General features: G+C 37.1%; 1 protein-coding gene across 1 annotated transcript in view; it reads right to left on the bottom strand.

Moving 5' to 3' along the window:
• The window catches only part of ARHGAP42 (Rho GTPase activating protein 42), a 147,662-nt gene that overhangs the window by 42,187 nt on the left and 89,230 nt on the right, over positions 1-16,245 (bottom strand). The window contains exons 5-6 of the mRNA XM_030234309.2: positions 9,650-9,751; positions 5,160-5,270 (exon numbers count right to left, since the gene is read on the bottom strand). Of these exons, the coding sequence (XP_030090169.1) occupies positions 5,160-5,270; positions 9,650-9,751 (213 nt within the window). The remainder of the gene's footprint in view (positions 1-5,159; positions 5,271-9,649; positions 9,752-16,245) is intronic.

Below are 16,245 nucleotides of genomic sequence, written 5' to 3'. Positions count from 1 at the left end.
CTGCTCTTTTGCTGCTTTAGTAAGTTAAAGCAGTTGGAGGTGAAGAGACCACCAGTGAGGGCACAAATACAAGGTATGGCTGGGACAAGGACTCTGCCCTTGGTTTTTACTGCTATTGCAGGAGAAGATGAAAGCTTGGCCTCAGGCAGAGATGGTGCAAGCCCACGGCTGCCCAGTAAGCCAGACACAGAGCTTGAAGAACTGAGAAGATCTTTGGACACAAAAAGCAAGTTTTTGTAGGGGCCTCTATAGTGGATGTGAATTCCTGAACCATATTCCACCATCAAACAATGAAGGCAATGCAATCTCAAGTAGAGGGCTCTACATCTTGGGTAAATTAATCTCAACCTAACATGATTCATCTGTCCAGCTGAAATTATTACCTCAGCTAAGGCTAAGGATCCTGAAATTATTATTATTAAACTGATTATTCAAGTGTTTCTGAGGAAGGTCCAAGTACAATAGTTTATATTAAAAACCTCCAGTTGTGCAAACAGATAGAAAGAGCTCTATAATTTTCTGTAATTCTAGACTATAATTCTAATTCTAATTCTATAATTCTGGAAATAACTACTTATAGGAAAAGAAGGAAATTAATACAAATTATAACTAAAGCTCTGCTTTGGCTCCAGTTATGTGAAGCCTGCTCTCACACTCTAGATTCAGTCACTCATCAGTGTTCCCAACTACGATTCCTTCAGATGTCACAGCACAATTACTCCTGTGCTTGCTTCAAAAGAATGTGTGGATTAACCCAGCCTGCAAGCAGGAGCCTGCTGCTAAACCCACCTCTAGTGCAGGAGTAACACTTGGCAAACCTGCAGCCAAATCACCACACTAAGGCACACCAAAATTACAAAAAAGAAACTTTGTGGAACAAAGTTTCAGTATGTCAGTTTATGCCTGACTTTTAGAAATCAGTTTAAAGAACATTTCAGGAGAATAAACTGTATAAATTTTATCTTCAATACTTGAAGGAAAACATTTTACATCACACGAAACACTTTTACAGAGTACACTGAGAAATACCAAGGAAAATATTAAACACAAGATGGCAGCAAAGCTGAATTTTTATCTGAAAGCAAAAATACAACAGCAGCAAAAAACCAAAACAAAACAAAAACCCAAAAAAACCCCAAACCAAAAACCTGACAAAAATCTGAATTAATCTTAGTTAAAGTACTTCTCAGGTATTCTGGCAGTTGTGCATTGCAGAGGATCTGGCCTTGAGGCCTTCCTGGTTAAACACACTCTGAGAACTCAGAAAAATAGGAATAAAAGAAAAGCATTATGCAAGTCCCAGATCAGCATTTTTAAGCTCTGTGCTGACATGTGACACTGAGGATGGTATTCACTTCAACGTACATGTCACTAGCAGTGGAAAAACAGGAATGCAGAACATGCCCTGTGCCCAATGGGACTGTGCTGCTAAGACATATCCAGAATCACTTCCATTTGAACAGGTACAGCCACACATTGTATGGAAGAAATTTAAAAGCCAAGGTCTTTTGCCCTAGGCTCATACTTATAGCGACGTTTTCTTTTTGCTGGCGTTAGAAGAAGCACTGCTGCTAAAGGCAGGCTCATAACTTTAAAGAAATTAATACTAAATAGAACAAAAAATATTAAAAACAAGAATAGAACATCAGCCCCTTTTCCTTTCAAATAAAATTTTCAGGATGTATTTTGAGGTGGTCTTCACACATAAAGAGGTAGTTCATTTCATCAAACATCACAAACAATGTCAGATGCTTTCATATCAACAATTTTTCATTTTAATAAGTGTTTTATCGTTACCTCATTCTGAGTACCTAATCATTCACATCAGTAAAGACTGAGGTCTGAACTCCATAACACAAAGCTACTCATCACACCAGAGCCACGAGAATTTCAGCAGAGAACCCGAAACAAAATCCAACTACTTCTTGAGACTCTATTTATTTTTATGTAGAGCTGCTGACCTCAAGGCTGCCTGGTCGTTTCATTCTCACAGGAAGAAGATTGTACTTAGGTTTCGGATAGGGGAGGAATTTAACCTTTGGCCTGCAGCACATCAGCCAGAAGTCCCTGTCTCCCTGTTTTCATTTTATTTATAAGAAAATAGCGCTTATTCTTCAGATTAAAGTGAGCACAGTTAATAATGTAGAAAATGCGAGAAAGGGATTTTCAAATTTAACATCCACTGTGAAGTCTCATGGAAGTGCATGAAATTGCAAGCAGTGTTTTTCAGTTGGCTGTTCTTTTTTTCTTCTCTTTAAATAAACATTTAACTGAGCACCCCTCACATTTCAGATAGTTTACTGCTTAAGAACTTTGTGCCCTGATTTCCAGAGTACAAGGAAGTCCTGGCATCGCCAAAGCATAAAGCAGAACTTTAGGAAGGTGTTTGCATTGTTTTACAAGCATAACATCCTCAGAAAGCACTGTTGGCTTGGACTAGCTTCTTTGGGATCACAAGCGAAAAGCTAGCAAGACAGATTATTGTCCCTTAATTTGCTTTATTGTTTATCCAGCTGTAAATTTGAACACTAATTTGTCCTTCAGAAAAAGTTTACATTCATTATCTGTATGAAAACCTGAGGGTTTTTTTCTTGGAAAAATCAAGATCTAGGAGGACTGCAAATAGGAATATGCCAGTTACTCACACTAGTACACATTAGCAACCACTTTGATCAAGATTCAGAGAACAAAGAGAAACCCAGGCCTGAGAAGCAGCTGCAAAAGTCTACTCTAAATATTATCATCTTCTATTCACTGTATGAGTCATTAGCATCTGTACCTTAAAATCTTTCCCAAGTCTCCCGAAGGAGAGAACACACTCCACTTTTACTGACTCCCACTGTCCTAGCTGTAACCCACCTGGCAAATTTTGCTCTCCCACTCTGGTTCTCAGACTGTTTTTATCCTTTGGCATATAAAAACTAAAGGTCTTGAAAGGATGTTCAACAGATCATTTGCTTTTCAAGATTTATTTCCACGTCCCCCATCCCAAACTTATCCTTCTTTTGCATGGGCATCACAGTTTCCTCCTTCATTGCACTAACAGATTTATTTTGTTAAACTTTCCTTCAGTGAATCTGTTAGCAAGATGTCAGACTGAGAATATTTGAAGACATGACATTGTGCTGATAAATCAGAAGCACAGGCAGCACATACACTAAAATGTCTCACAACCATCAGGGCTCCTGAAGAGGAATGTCCATATGGACACACCACCAGGCATCATCTGCCATATGCACATTCATAAAGCACACAGAGGAAAATTAATAATTTTGATACCTGATTTTAAAGTGTTAGGCTTTCTCCTTATCTAGACCTTTCATCTAGAAACACATGCTTGTATTTTCAACATCTCTTACAAAAGCATGAATTTTAGAAAGCCTATTTTGAAGTCCTTGGTTTTTTTGGTTTGTTTAGTTTGTTGTTTTTTTTTTTTTAATTTCATTTAAAATTTCATCGGTATTGCTGATTTCTATTTTAATTTACTTTTTCACATAAGGCACATGCCTTATGGATTTTAGCAAATGTTCTTATTTCAGCATGTTGTATGCAACAGACTAGAATTAAGAAACAAGAATTAAGAAACTAGAATTAAGAAACAAGAATTAAGAGTTTTGAAGATTCAAAATTTTATAACTGATGTTATAAATCAAGCTCCATCTGTACACAGATTGATTATAAATAAATTCACACCCAAAGTCAGAAGACATTATCTGCAAGGCCTATCAGTACCCAGTCACCAGAGTATTTCCTGCACCTTCCCCTGGAACATCAAGTATGCCATACTGGGCTGGAATGCCTACTGATCTGAGACAGTATGGAAACAGATACACTTAAAAGTAAATTCTACCTATTTTAACTATTGTGCAGTTGCACAATATTTTCCAATGTACAAGGTCTTTTAAATACAGAAAGTTTCTATTACATTAAAGGAGCATAAAGTCTTCTACACTAGGGTCAGAGCTAGGTCAGCATTGCTAGATTTTTCCAGGATGTGAGAGTTTTGCAGAAGGAGGCAGAGACACACTCTGGATTAATCTGTGACAGGTAGAAAAATGTTCTTATTTAGGAATCCGAGCAAAGTTTTAGTCTCTAAGATTTGGCAGCTGTATGCCATAAAGATAGGATTTCTGAAAGTACTGCTTGCTGAACCAGGTTCATTAGTTTGCATCAATGTCAAACATTCAGTATACAATACACTCTCATCTCATGGAAAGAAGGCATCTGAGAAGCTCTCCTTGGTGACACAGGGTGTTAGAGATGTAATTCAACCCATTTCACAGTGAAGAGTGCTGCTTCAGTAGTTACAAGGAAGCTGGGAGATGGTGTGGAGAGAAAGTTACACTTGTCATGTTCCTCTCTGGCAAGAAGCACTCTGCTGTGCTCAGTGTGCTTAATGGGAAGGGACACATGGCACTGGAAGTTCTCTGTCAGGGGCTAGAGGTACAAACTACATCAGGCAACTGGCAAGCCAGGCCTGTCTGTATGACATGAACAGTAGTAACATTGCTACCAGGTCACAGAAATATGCTAGCATGTCATGAAGCTGCTTTTGGACCTGACTGACACAGTAGAGAGGTAGGAGTGGGGGATGGAAACGTAGTCCAGAAGGAAATCCCAGCCTTAAATATGGACACTGAAATACAACTTTATCTTACTCTTTAATGGCATGTCAACACATGCATTCCTTTATGTGCAAAGTAAACTAGAGGCAAATGACTCCACCAAGAAGAAGATAAACTTACCTATCCTATAGAAAAATTGATTTTTCACTTTACTTCATGTGTAACTCAGAACAATGTCTGTGTATACTGCCTACCCACAATATTTAAATTAAAGAAGTAGCTCAAAATTTAAGCCATTAAATCATGGTATTAGGAAACATCGATTATGTGTTGCACAGACACAACATTACATGACGTCCCATTAAAATGTTACACACACTTCAAGTCATCAGACATTTCACTTCACAGTAGATACTAAACTCTTACATAATCCTTCAATAAACATGGAAAGTGCCCAAGCCAAGATCTCAATGCCTGTCTATATACAAAGAACCTGCATTCAAAACTTAAAAAGGGAGCAAAAAAATGGTATTTTAAATTCAATTTTCAGCTTTACATGCATGCATTCTAAAGAAAATAAAACATAAAACTTACAGGTTCTACAAATTCAAATTTCTTTTTCTCTTGTACTTCTTGGATTTTAAAAACATATTCTAATGATGCTTCATAAAAGTTCTGATGTTCTCTGTCAATCTGTGTATCTGCCTAAAAGACAAAATTAAAAATGGACAACATTAGTTTAGTCCTGTTATTGCTTTAAAAACAGGTTTTGTCATTAACACACAGCTCTTCCATAAGATTATTTTAAAAGTTTCATCCAGTTCAGTTTTCTGTTTGAAAATTAGAATATCTACTTAAAAAAGCTAAATGTAAGTTTAAGAAGCTAACATTACACATTTCAGCCCATGCTTTTACTTGCTCTTTTTTGTTTTCTTCTTTCTTTTGCTCTTAAATATTGTAGTTTTTAGGAGAGCCTGAAGGGAAAGAAAGGTGGCAGCAGGTACTTGGTATATGTAGGTTTAGAAAAGGAAATAGAAATGAGCACTTTAGGAATCAAGGACAGACAAAAAGATAATTATTTCTATTGAAATATTTAAGTATCATATGCACTGAAATTGTATCTATTTCTCAGGTTCAAATAACTTCACAAAAACATATTTTCCTTCTCAAATAGGCTGTCTTTAACAATGACATCTTGCAACTTATTATTTTATAGTATGAGTCATATGTTCTTGGAATGTAAACATATTTAAATCCCTAACCTCATAAATCAAATATATTTCAAGTTTTAATTTTCAAGTGACAGAACTACAAGGCAGTACTTGTCAGAAATGCCTGACTAATACCAGCCAACATGGAGATCCAGTATCAGAACCGTGTCTTCTGCCTAAACAGCTAAAGAATTAACTCTTATCAGCTGATAAAAGAGTAATAGGCTTTTATCCTCAACTTAAACAAGCCACAGGAGAGGGAACTAACAGACAAGCAGTGTAGCACATAGATAATGTTTAAAGAAGACGTGCAGATTCCATTTTAATTCAGTCTTCCTCATAACAATTTTCTCATACAAATTCCCTTTTGGGCTGTATTAGTTAGACTTTGCTCTGTGGTCAAAATACTACAGCAGATTAACAACATGAATAAGATCACCTATTTTTGATGTATGTCAGTTAAAATACAGAAGGATACTTCTGCATGTTCTCTAGTTTAATTCTGGCATTAAAATTAACAAATGCAGGGAAATTGGGAAAGCTTGATGTTGTCTTCCCTTGACAACAAACTACAAACCAGCAAACACATAATAAAAGAGATTTAGTACTTTTAACAGAAAAAAAGCAAAAAGTCAGTGTTTTCCTTCAGGCAGGATTTGGCCATCAATAGCACCATATATAATTAAGATTGCTACTCTACTCAAGGACAAGCTACTATTGTGATTCGGCTGTACAGGCTTTTAACAATATTGATCCACCTCCCTAGCCCAGTGTTTTAACTCTACTTCAACACATGGGCCTCAAGGATATGTTTCAAATCATTCTGTGCCAGCATTTCCTTCCTGTGTCTACTGAAAAAAAAAACCCAGTAAACTAATAATACGAAGCTGAAATCAAGCACTCAAAATTCCAATAATGAACTGCTCTACCTTAACATTAACTCTGCCATTTGCCATTCATATAGTGTGTTTGGCTAGTGTTTTCCCTGATAGCCTGTTAATAGTTTTATTTCACAATAATAATCTATCACATAGACAGTGCTCCATAACTGAACAGAAGCAGTTGCCACCGCTTTGGGATGTGATCCAGCAAAGCCTTGCTCACACAAATGCCATCAATAAGCACTTGAAACAGATCTCAGCACTCTCATTTAATTGTACGAAAATAATGAAACATAGTTTTAGAAATTGTCTCTTTTCGCCTTTGCCTCAGAAAAAGTATTTAAACACCTAATACAATCCATCCCTACTCTGAACAGCATTTAAGCAGGTTGCAGTTGTAATGATACTTACAACAACCAAGTGCCATCTCAAATATGGTTTAGGGCCATAATCACCACCTGTGAAAGGGACTAAATCAGAATTCCCCTAACATATATTCTGTAGAAGCTTATGAATTTGTGTTAACACCAAAGGATTCAGATTTGTAAGAATTGCTTTGAAAGTGATCTTGAAGTTTCAAAAGCTGAAGGTATTTTAATGTTTTTCTGTGATTTAAAACTGCATGTAAAAAATAAAGAGATCTGATGGATATGATTTTGAGTCTCTACCTGTATGATGTACAGTTACAGTAAGTAATATTTTCATTGATGTAGGCTATCACCTCAATATATATACCAGAACTTTACATAAACTTGGAGACTGATTCTGGAACAGATTTCAGAGAAATAAAATCAGAAGTTCATCAGATTTCTCACATCACTCAATTCTGCCTATTTTCTCCTTCATTGTAGGCTTCTGTAGGCAGTAAAAAGATGCTACTATGAAGTTTCTTTTTGATGTTAAAGGAAAAAAGCCAGTCACCTGTGTAAACTGCATCAGCAGTCTTGCAGGCTCTTAAAATATCCAACATATTTCTGTTAGGTGAATATATGCAAAGTTTACAGAATATGTTTTACCCATCAAACTTCAGACACCCAATTAAGGTATCAATTGTACTCAAGTGAGATATGTAGAAGAACCCAACAGAGTACAAGATCTTTGCTCACCCCAGTACTCTTTAACCCACATAATGTGATGAGGTATTAAGAAACTTCATCAATTCAAGGAAACAGTATTTTTCCCATGTAGCAGTCAAAAAATGCTATTTCCACCTTCCTGAATACATGACGTTGGCTTGAGGCATGGACTTCCCATCTCCTGCCCTGGGCACCAAAGCCCCAGCTGCCAGCACTGCTTGGTTCTTTGCTCGTGCCCTGCTCTGCTGTGGGCTGCTCCAACAAACTCCATCCTGGACATCCGTGCTATAAATGGGGCTCACCCAAACCACTCGGGATGCAAATCAACAGATGTCTTGGATTTCAGGTCAGGAATGGAGCTTGGCCTCCTTTTACTTCCAATACAGACACAGGCCAAAAGCCTCCCAGGTTAACAATTTTGGTACTGATTTGCTATTGTACCTCCTCTTAGGTGGGTCTGTACTGCTGATTCAGCACATCTACAGTGGTAGAAAGACAGAAATGCCAAGTTGTGCTCCTTATCCTTTACAAGGGAGGCATCTAGAATTCAGAAACCTCAGCCTCAGTTACAAGATTTTAAATCCAGATATGTCACTTAAGGACACACTGGAAAAAATTATTCTGGTCTTCCATTAGTTTATACTTGTGAGCCAAATCCACTGTTAATCTACCATAGTTTACTAGATTCACAGTTGTTACTTTGCACTTCAGTTGCTGCTTTTAGACTAATAATTCTCATGCCTCAAGAGTAAAATATTTTATTTATTTTATTTAGCTTCTATTCTAGAACAAATTAGTGTTAAAGTTCGCTTTTCTCCAATCTGGTAAGAATTTAGTTTTTTTTAAGTTGGGACTTAGCCTCTAACAGAACTGCTTCTTCATCAATACATAAGATAATTGGGAAAAGTGAAAGCCATGACATACAAGTGGAACAATAAAGCAATCCTACATAACTAATTCCTTACCTAGAGTGATTATTATATAGACATCAATAGCAATTCAGCCATATAGACATTATTAAATATTTTTAATTTCTAAAATATCCTTCTTATTTTATTTGAATTAAAATATTATTGGTAAACATGAAAAAAAAAATCCTACGACATATGACTGAGCGATGGCCACACCTTTGGTGAAAATTTAATCTACAAACTAAACCCCATGATTTAAGATTCACCATGACAACAGAAATCCCATCAAAATGATTTTAAACTACTTTTGGCGCAATTCCCAAAGTGTCATTGATATCATATTGCTGAGTTTACTGTAATTTGCTTCAAAGACAAATTATATTAATTTCTATCAGCATACTAAAAAGCCCTGGAATCTTTCTGTTAAACCAGAAGTCTTCATGCTTTGTTTTTGGATTTTTTTTTTTAACAGAAAAGAATCAGCCATACAGCTGAAGTTATAGATACAATTTCAGGGAAATTTCAGGAGCCTCAATTTCAGAATAAGATGAAAAAGAGGAAAAAAGAAGCAGAAAAGAGCATCATTAAAGTGATCTCAGTTCAATCTTCTGGATTAGAATTTATGTGAAGTAGAAGTTAAATTTCTTCAGTTAATAGATTAACTAGCAAACCTAGAGTAATTAATTAATTGGCTTTCCAGTATTCCCCATATAGCTTATAAAACTCACACTTTAATTGTACTAATATAATTCCATCGTTACAACCAATAAACATTAGCTGTACTTGAAATACATAAAGTTGCAAACAGAGAATATTGCTTTGTTCAAGTATTTAACTCCTATTTGGGTCATATTCATCCCAGTCAAGAATTTATAGTCACAAGCATGACCAGAAACCATCACAATTTCACATTAAATAAAATACAGCATGTCTTGAAGAGAACCAGCTTGTTATCATGATTTCTATGCAAATGTGAAATTAGGTAAGAATGTATTCAGTTCTTACATCTTGCAAATGAGATTCTTTCTTCTTAGCTGACAAATTTAAGTGCTTCTCTAAGATGGAATAATATTTCTCACTTTCCTTGTCAAACTTCTTCTTCCCATCCTGAAAAATAAAGCATTCCCAAGTGAAATATTTGACTAAATATCACAGCTAACTTAAATTAAAAGAAACAACAGGTGCCAAGATATGCCTCACTATTAAACCATTTTTGTTGGTTCCAGTATTTTTAGGGTTGAATTTTGTTGGTTCCAGTATTTTTAGGGTTCCAGAATTTTTAGGGTTCCAGTATTTTAGGGTTGAATAAGTGGAACTAAAGATAGTAGGAGAACTGCTTCAATTATTAAAAGCAATAGTAAGCAGGATTTTTCCCATAAATAACAAACCCATACAACAGACTTGCATGGTTTCCCACAGTAAATATACATGAGATTCTACGTAAGTGGTATCTTTTTAAGCAGACACTTAATACAAAATAATCTTCCCCAAGTTTTTTAAGTCTACCCAACTGCCACACTGTTTTCACAAAAAACCCCAACAAACAAACAAACAAAACCCAACTAAAATCACAAAAAACCCCAAACAAACAAGAAAAAACTCCAAACACCTCAACCCCACCCAACAAGCAAAAAACCCCCCAAAAAACCCTCACTGTGGAAGACATAGATGATTATAAAATATATGATAAAGACATTCTCCTATTCTTTGCATTTAAGACTAATACACTTATTTTCCACCCACTCTCCTAAAATACGAGGATGATGGAAAAGCATATGTGTGGTTGCAAAATGAAATTGGTCCAAAAGTCTGTTTCCAATAATATTTCGATGTGTCTGAATATTTAAGCTTGTCTCATTTAAAAGTTATCCTGCCTTTTTCCTTTCCTACTCCTCTTTGTTTTTCCCATCATGTGCAGCCAACCCTCACATTTCCATCATAAAACTATTTTGATACATAATACGAAAGAAAGCTACTACTTTGAGTAAATAAAGAAACATCTTATTTTCTGCAAACAAATTCAGAATTCATACTTCAAATATTTTAAACCTGATGTTCTGAAATTTAAGAAAAAGATAGGTTTCTTAAAAGCTTTTCCATTCTTCAAGGAGTGTCAAATTTCAAGAAATAGGAGAACTGATTGAAGTTGATATCCCATCAGATTACTATTATGATAAATCTATAACTTTAAATTAAAAAATTATTTATTTCCTAAATAAAAGCAACTTTCTGCCAGTGATTTTTATAACCTTAGTTAAGTCCTAATGATTAAAATTTGAATATTTTGAGAAAACAAAAAAAGCTTCAAGACAAACAGTCCTACTTACACATGTGCAAAAGCTATTAATGATAGAAAAACTAATTACTGGACATCATGCAGTAACATCAGGTCATTTAAGGAACTGCAGTGATTCTTTCCCTGACCTCTTTCTCTCAAGAATTTTTTTAATACAAAAACAAATAACTGGCTTGCCTTGTAACACCACCCTGTTTTCCTTAGTCATATTATGGGACAATCAGGTCAGTCAGAGAAATAAGAAATAGGAGGAAGATTTTAATGACATGAATTAAAACTTAGCAACCAGCTGCAACAACAAACCCCTTAATGATTAGCTCCAGTGACTAAAGCTTACAACAGTAAATATATTAGATTGTAAAACACATCATATACTTTCTATCCTGCAAAAAGTTCAAATATATTTAGTATGAAAAATATGCACAATTTAATATTCTCACTACTTCACAACAGAGATATCTTCAAAAGACACCAGAAGGAAAAGAAGGCACTTGACCCAAAAAAAGATTAAATAACAACATAGAATAACTACTAATGCCTTTTATATTTAATTAAGGACAAGCAGATAACAGGACAAAAAGGCAAAAAAGGAAAAAGGAAAGGTTTGTATTTTGTTTAGCAAGTGAAAAGAAGCTATAAGAATTATCTTCCAGAATCTTTCCCAAACACATTCTAAACAGAGAGAAGGCAGAATGCCAGAGTTGTGGCAAAGAACTTGTAAGTCAAGAAGACAATTTCTGTGGGACTAAAATCACAGGTCAGTTCCACAGCCAGAGTTTTATTGGAGAATACTCAAGTGCCAGGTCTTCATGAAGAAGCAAGAGCAACCTGTGTATCTCAGCAGAGTGATCAAAGGTGCTGTGTATCTCAACAGCACCTTTTGTCACAAACAGAAATTACAAACAGAAATTCAATTCAGTTGATCACTGAATGCAAGGTGCAGTTAGTTACATACTGTCTTATCTTCTGAGATAATGATGTTATGTGCTGGACTAGAAATATGAATCAGATTATTTTAAAATCGAAACGACAAGGCTGTCAAAGTCATCAGCTTCAGGAAATACTCAAGTTAAGGGCAAACTTGATGGAATGAAAAATGTCAAGAGAATTACTTTTTAGGTGTTTTTTTCCCCCATGTAATTGTGAAGTTTCCCCCATGTAATTGTGAAGTGGAAAAGGAGTCTGCCTGATTGCAGTATTTAAGCCTTTGGTCACAAGCTACTGCAGTTCAGTGGTGGATACCCTGTCCACTAGACCACCTACCTCAGAAGGTAATTTGACACAGCATTTGACAATGAGGCCTGGGTGCTGATAGTGCACATTTGGACTTGATATTGTCTTTGCCTCTGCTGTCTCAGATGTCAGATCAAAGGAATGAGCCAAGGAGCCATGGGCAAAGCTCCTACAGGATTACCTATTTCAGATGGAGGAGTCACCCCTCCCTTTCCTCTGCCTTCTTCATGGCTTCACTTCCCTGTGGCCTTCCTTCCTTCTTCTTCCGTCACGTCCTTCCTTCCTACGTCATTCTTCCTTCTTGACATGAATCCAAGCCTCCCCCCTCACTCCTCCCAATACCTCCAACCTCACCATGCCCCTACCTCCTCACTCCCCCTCCGCCCCATCCTCGCCCTCCGACATCCCCCCCGACCGCCCCCTCCCCTCCCTCCTCCTCTCCTCCCCTCCTCCTTCTTCCTCCTTCCTATCCTACCTTCCTTCCTTCCATCTTCTTCCTTCCTTCCTTCCTTTCCTTCCGTTCCTTCCTTCCTTCCTTCTTCCTTCCTTCCTTCTTCCTTCATCTCCTCTTCCTTCCTTCCTTCCTCCTCCTTCCTTCCTTCCTTCCGCCACTTCCTTCCTTCCTTCCTTCCGCCACTTCCTTCCGCCACTTCCTTCCGCCACTTCCTTCCTTCCGCCACTTCCTTCCGCCACTTCCTTCCTTCCGCCACTTCCCTTCCGCCACTTCCTTCCGCCACTTCCTTCCGCCACTTCCTTCCGCCACTTCCTTCCGCCACTTCCTTCGCCAATCACTTCCTTCCCGCCACTTCTTCCTTCCGCCACTTCCTTCCTTCCGCCACTTCTTCCTTCCTTCCGCCACTTCCTTCCGCCACTCCTCCTTCAGCCACTTCCTTCACGCCACTTCCTTCCTTCCGACCACTTCCTCATTCCTCCTATTCCTTCCGCCTTCCTTCTTACTCATTCCTTCCTGTCCTTCCTTCCTTCCTTCCGTACATCCTTCCTCCTTCTTCGTACTTCCTTCCTTCATTACTTCCTTCCTTCCTTCCTTCCATTCCTCCTTCCTTCCTTCCTTCCTTCCTTCCTTCCTCCTTCCTTCCTTCCTTCCTTCTTCCTTCCTTCCTTCCTTTCCTTCCTTCCTTCCTTCCTTCCTTCCTTCCTTCCTTCCTACGTACCTATAGATTTATGGTATGAAATGCAGGCATTCATCTTCCCTTGTGAACTATTTGTCTCAGAACCAAGGCGATCGATAAGTAATGAGTATCCCAAAGTCTGGCTGGCTACTTTAGCTCATACTGAAACTAACATAACTTTTACTAACAAGAGCTAGAAAAGGATTTGAAGTCTCAGCTGCCCAGTGAGAGTCAAAGAAAAAGGTGTGACAACAGGACTTCGCCATCTGAAATACCTACATACAGCTCACCAAATACATGTCAATGCCTAGAGGGGACTATTGATACACCTAATGTGGCTCCCATTGCTTTTATCCTCTGCTGTGATCTATACAGAAACCTGTGAATTATGTATCACATCCTTTCTTTATAGGTATTAAAATTAAATGATCACATCTAAACAGATTAGTCCCCCCCCGCTTGTCAAGAACAAGAAAAAAACAAGTTCAAATAAACTAATTGTGGTTTTAAGACATATTGTATCTCATGTGAAGCTTCATAAAGATCTCCATGGCACCATCCATAAGGAAACAAGGAATTTGAAGGCTCTCATGGTCTTCTGCCAGCTTTCTCCCAGACCTCTACACTGCCACAGATCTGCTCAGCCTCTACAGTTTTATATACCAGTTACGTTAAAGAGAAAACTACAAATTGGAGCTTGTCTGTCACCAGGACATCTTCTGGCCCAAGTGCAGTGTTTTCAGAGACAGTACATCTGATCAACTTCTTCCTCCTTTTCCAGATTTTAACTTAACAAGACCTTCTTCTTTCAAAGGTAGAACTTGACAAAGTAAAAAGACTAACCAAAGTAAAATGCAAGTAAAGGTCTCTTGGCAATTTGGACTGCACTAGTGTCTTTACCTGGCGATACTCCTGGGAATAAGTTTGCAGCAGGACAGTGTTTCTGGCATTGCTCTGATTACTCAGACTTATTTCTGGGAAAAGTATAAAAAATACTGGCCCCAACAGGTGAGTGAGTTTTCTTTGCTTGGAAGGTCCTCCACTGTGCCAGTAAAACCCACATATTTGGATGTACTGAAGCCTCTGAAATCTGTTTACTTAATACAAATTAACAAAAAAAAGATACACTCAGAAGCAGGTGATTCATGTTCTGGATGAGAATAAACAGTTTATGCCAAAATAGTTCTTGTCTCACACACTCAGTCAGTGACTCACAGCACACAGGCGCATCCTAAGTGGAGTCACAGACTCAGCTTATTCCTGCTTTAGCCTGTTCTGCAGCCCTCAAAACACTTGACACACAGCCACTGCCCAAATGAACTGTCTGAATCCTAATCCCAGCAATCTGTGCCCATAAGACTGAGAAATCTACTTTTCCACATACTAGGAGGTTTTCAAAGGAAATTTCCGTGCAAAAACATCTCCTCAAAGTTTAGGAGACGTGATTGTTTTTGCCTAGATTCCACATTGGATCAAACCCCAAGGAGAAGAGATGTGGTTGGATAAGAAAGCTTGTGCTTCACTGTTACAGAACAGACTGCACCAGCCATGACACAAAGCTTAAGGCATGTGGCCATAAGGAAGATGCTAATTCCTGATCTCTGTACTTTCTCTTATTCCCTCCAGACTCCAGCTTGCTTTCATCCTTGCACATCTTTCCTGCAGTAAACTTCTCTTTGCCCTGGAAAAGTATCAACCATTTCTTTCAAAATATCAGATCATATGATAAAAACTCCCAAATCCATGTGAGATAACTGGGAGGGTGCAATAAAAAAAATCTAAGCACAGAAAAAGGGAAATTACATAATATTAATCCTTGGTGTGTTTTACACTGATATAAGTCAGTCATAAAAGTCATCAACGCCTTTTGTCTAGACTAAGTCCTGCAGATTCTATACACTGTAAATGTCTCTGTACAGTTGTTTAACCATTCTCAGGTGTGTCAAGCCTTATATCAGTCCAAAAATATTTACAGTTTGAAATGGTTCAAATTTCTAGGAACCCCATTAGGAAAGCCCTTAACCACACACTCACCTTACAGCACTTAATGGGGCCTTACTAACTGCCAGTACCCTCTTGAGAGACTTAAGTCATGTAATACTGGATCCAGGTTTAATTCCTGGTTTTATTCTCTCTGCTCAGATTTCCTGCATAGTTTTATTTCAAAACTGATTAGAAAACCTCAAAAAAAAATTTTCAGAAATAAATTTTGCTTGAGATACTTCTAATTATAGGCATGCCAGTTAGAAGTTTAACTCAAAAGGTGTTCTTGTATTTCTCTTGTTTTACAAATATTTATGACTGTGAGAGGTCCAGAGATCAATTGCTGAGAAGTTTATTAAAAAGTTGATTTGAGTGAGTCAGATAGTTTTTCTCCTGTTCAGAAAGATTTTGATTGCATGCTATAACTAAGCATATACATGCTACAAATCATTGGCATGATTCCTACAAATTTCACCCACCAGCTGTATTTTTAGACAGAAAGCATAAATCGTTGTTATACTTTAAAGTTGACTTTCCTTTTCCAGAGGAAATATCAAGAAATATGGCATTTTTAAATTGGTCTACCACTACTTTGTGTGCAGTATTTAATGTCAAAACTGTTACATGTATCTTCAGAATAATTATATAAATTATTCCTCTTTATTTTTCCAAAAAGAGCCTCTGCCGTCCTTCTCATTCACTTCCCTTATTTTGGTTGCAATAATTTTGGTGTTATATTTATCTATTAGCTACATCTTGTATCTGTCCATAAAGAAATTTTAAACTCTTTTTTTGTTGCAAAATTAATATTTAACACTTTAAGAAGCTAATCCTTAAAAAATCCCACCAAAATATTATCCTTGTTGAAACAATAAAATAAACATGTTTTCAAGAAATTATTTTAAAAGGATCAAAAAAGGAAATTAAACCAGAAATCATTGCAAAGAAACTATTTTGAA

This window comes from Serinus canaria, chromosome 1 (genome assembly GCF_022539315.1).
Source record: "Serinus canaria isolate serCan28SL12 chromosome 1, serCan2020, whole genome shotgun sequence".
In the NCBI taxonomy this organism is placed as follows: Eukaryota; Metazoa; Chordata; class Aves; order Passeriformes; family Fringillidae; genus Serinus; species Serinus canaria.
The sequence above is the reverse complement of the archived record's forward strand: the minus strand, read 5'-3'. Positions and strand labels throughout refer to the sequence as shown.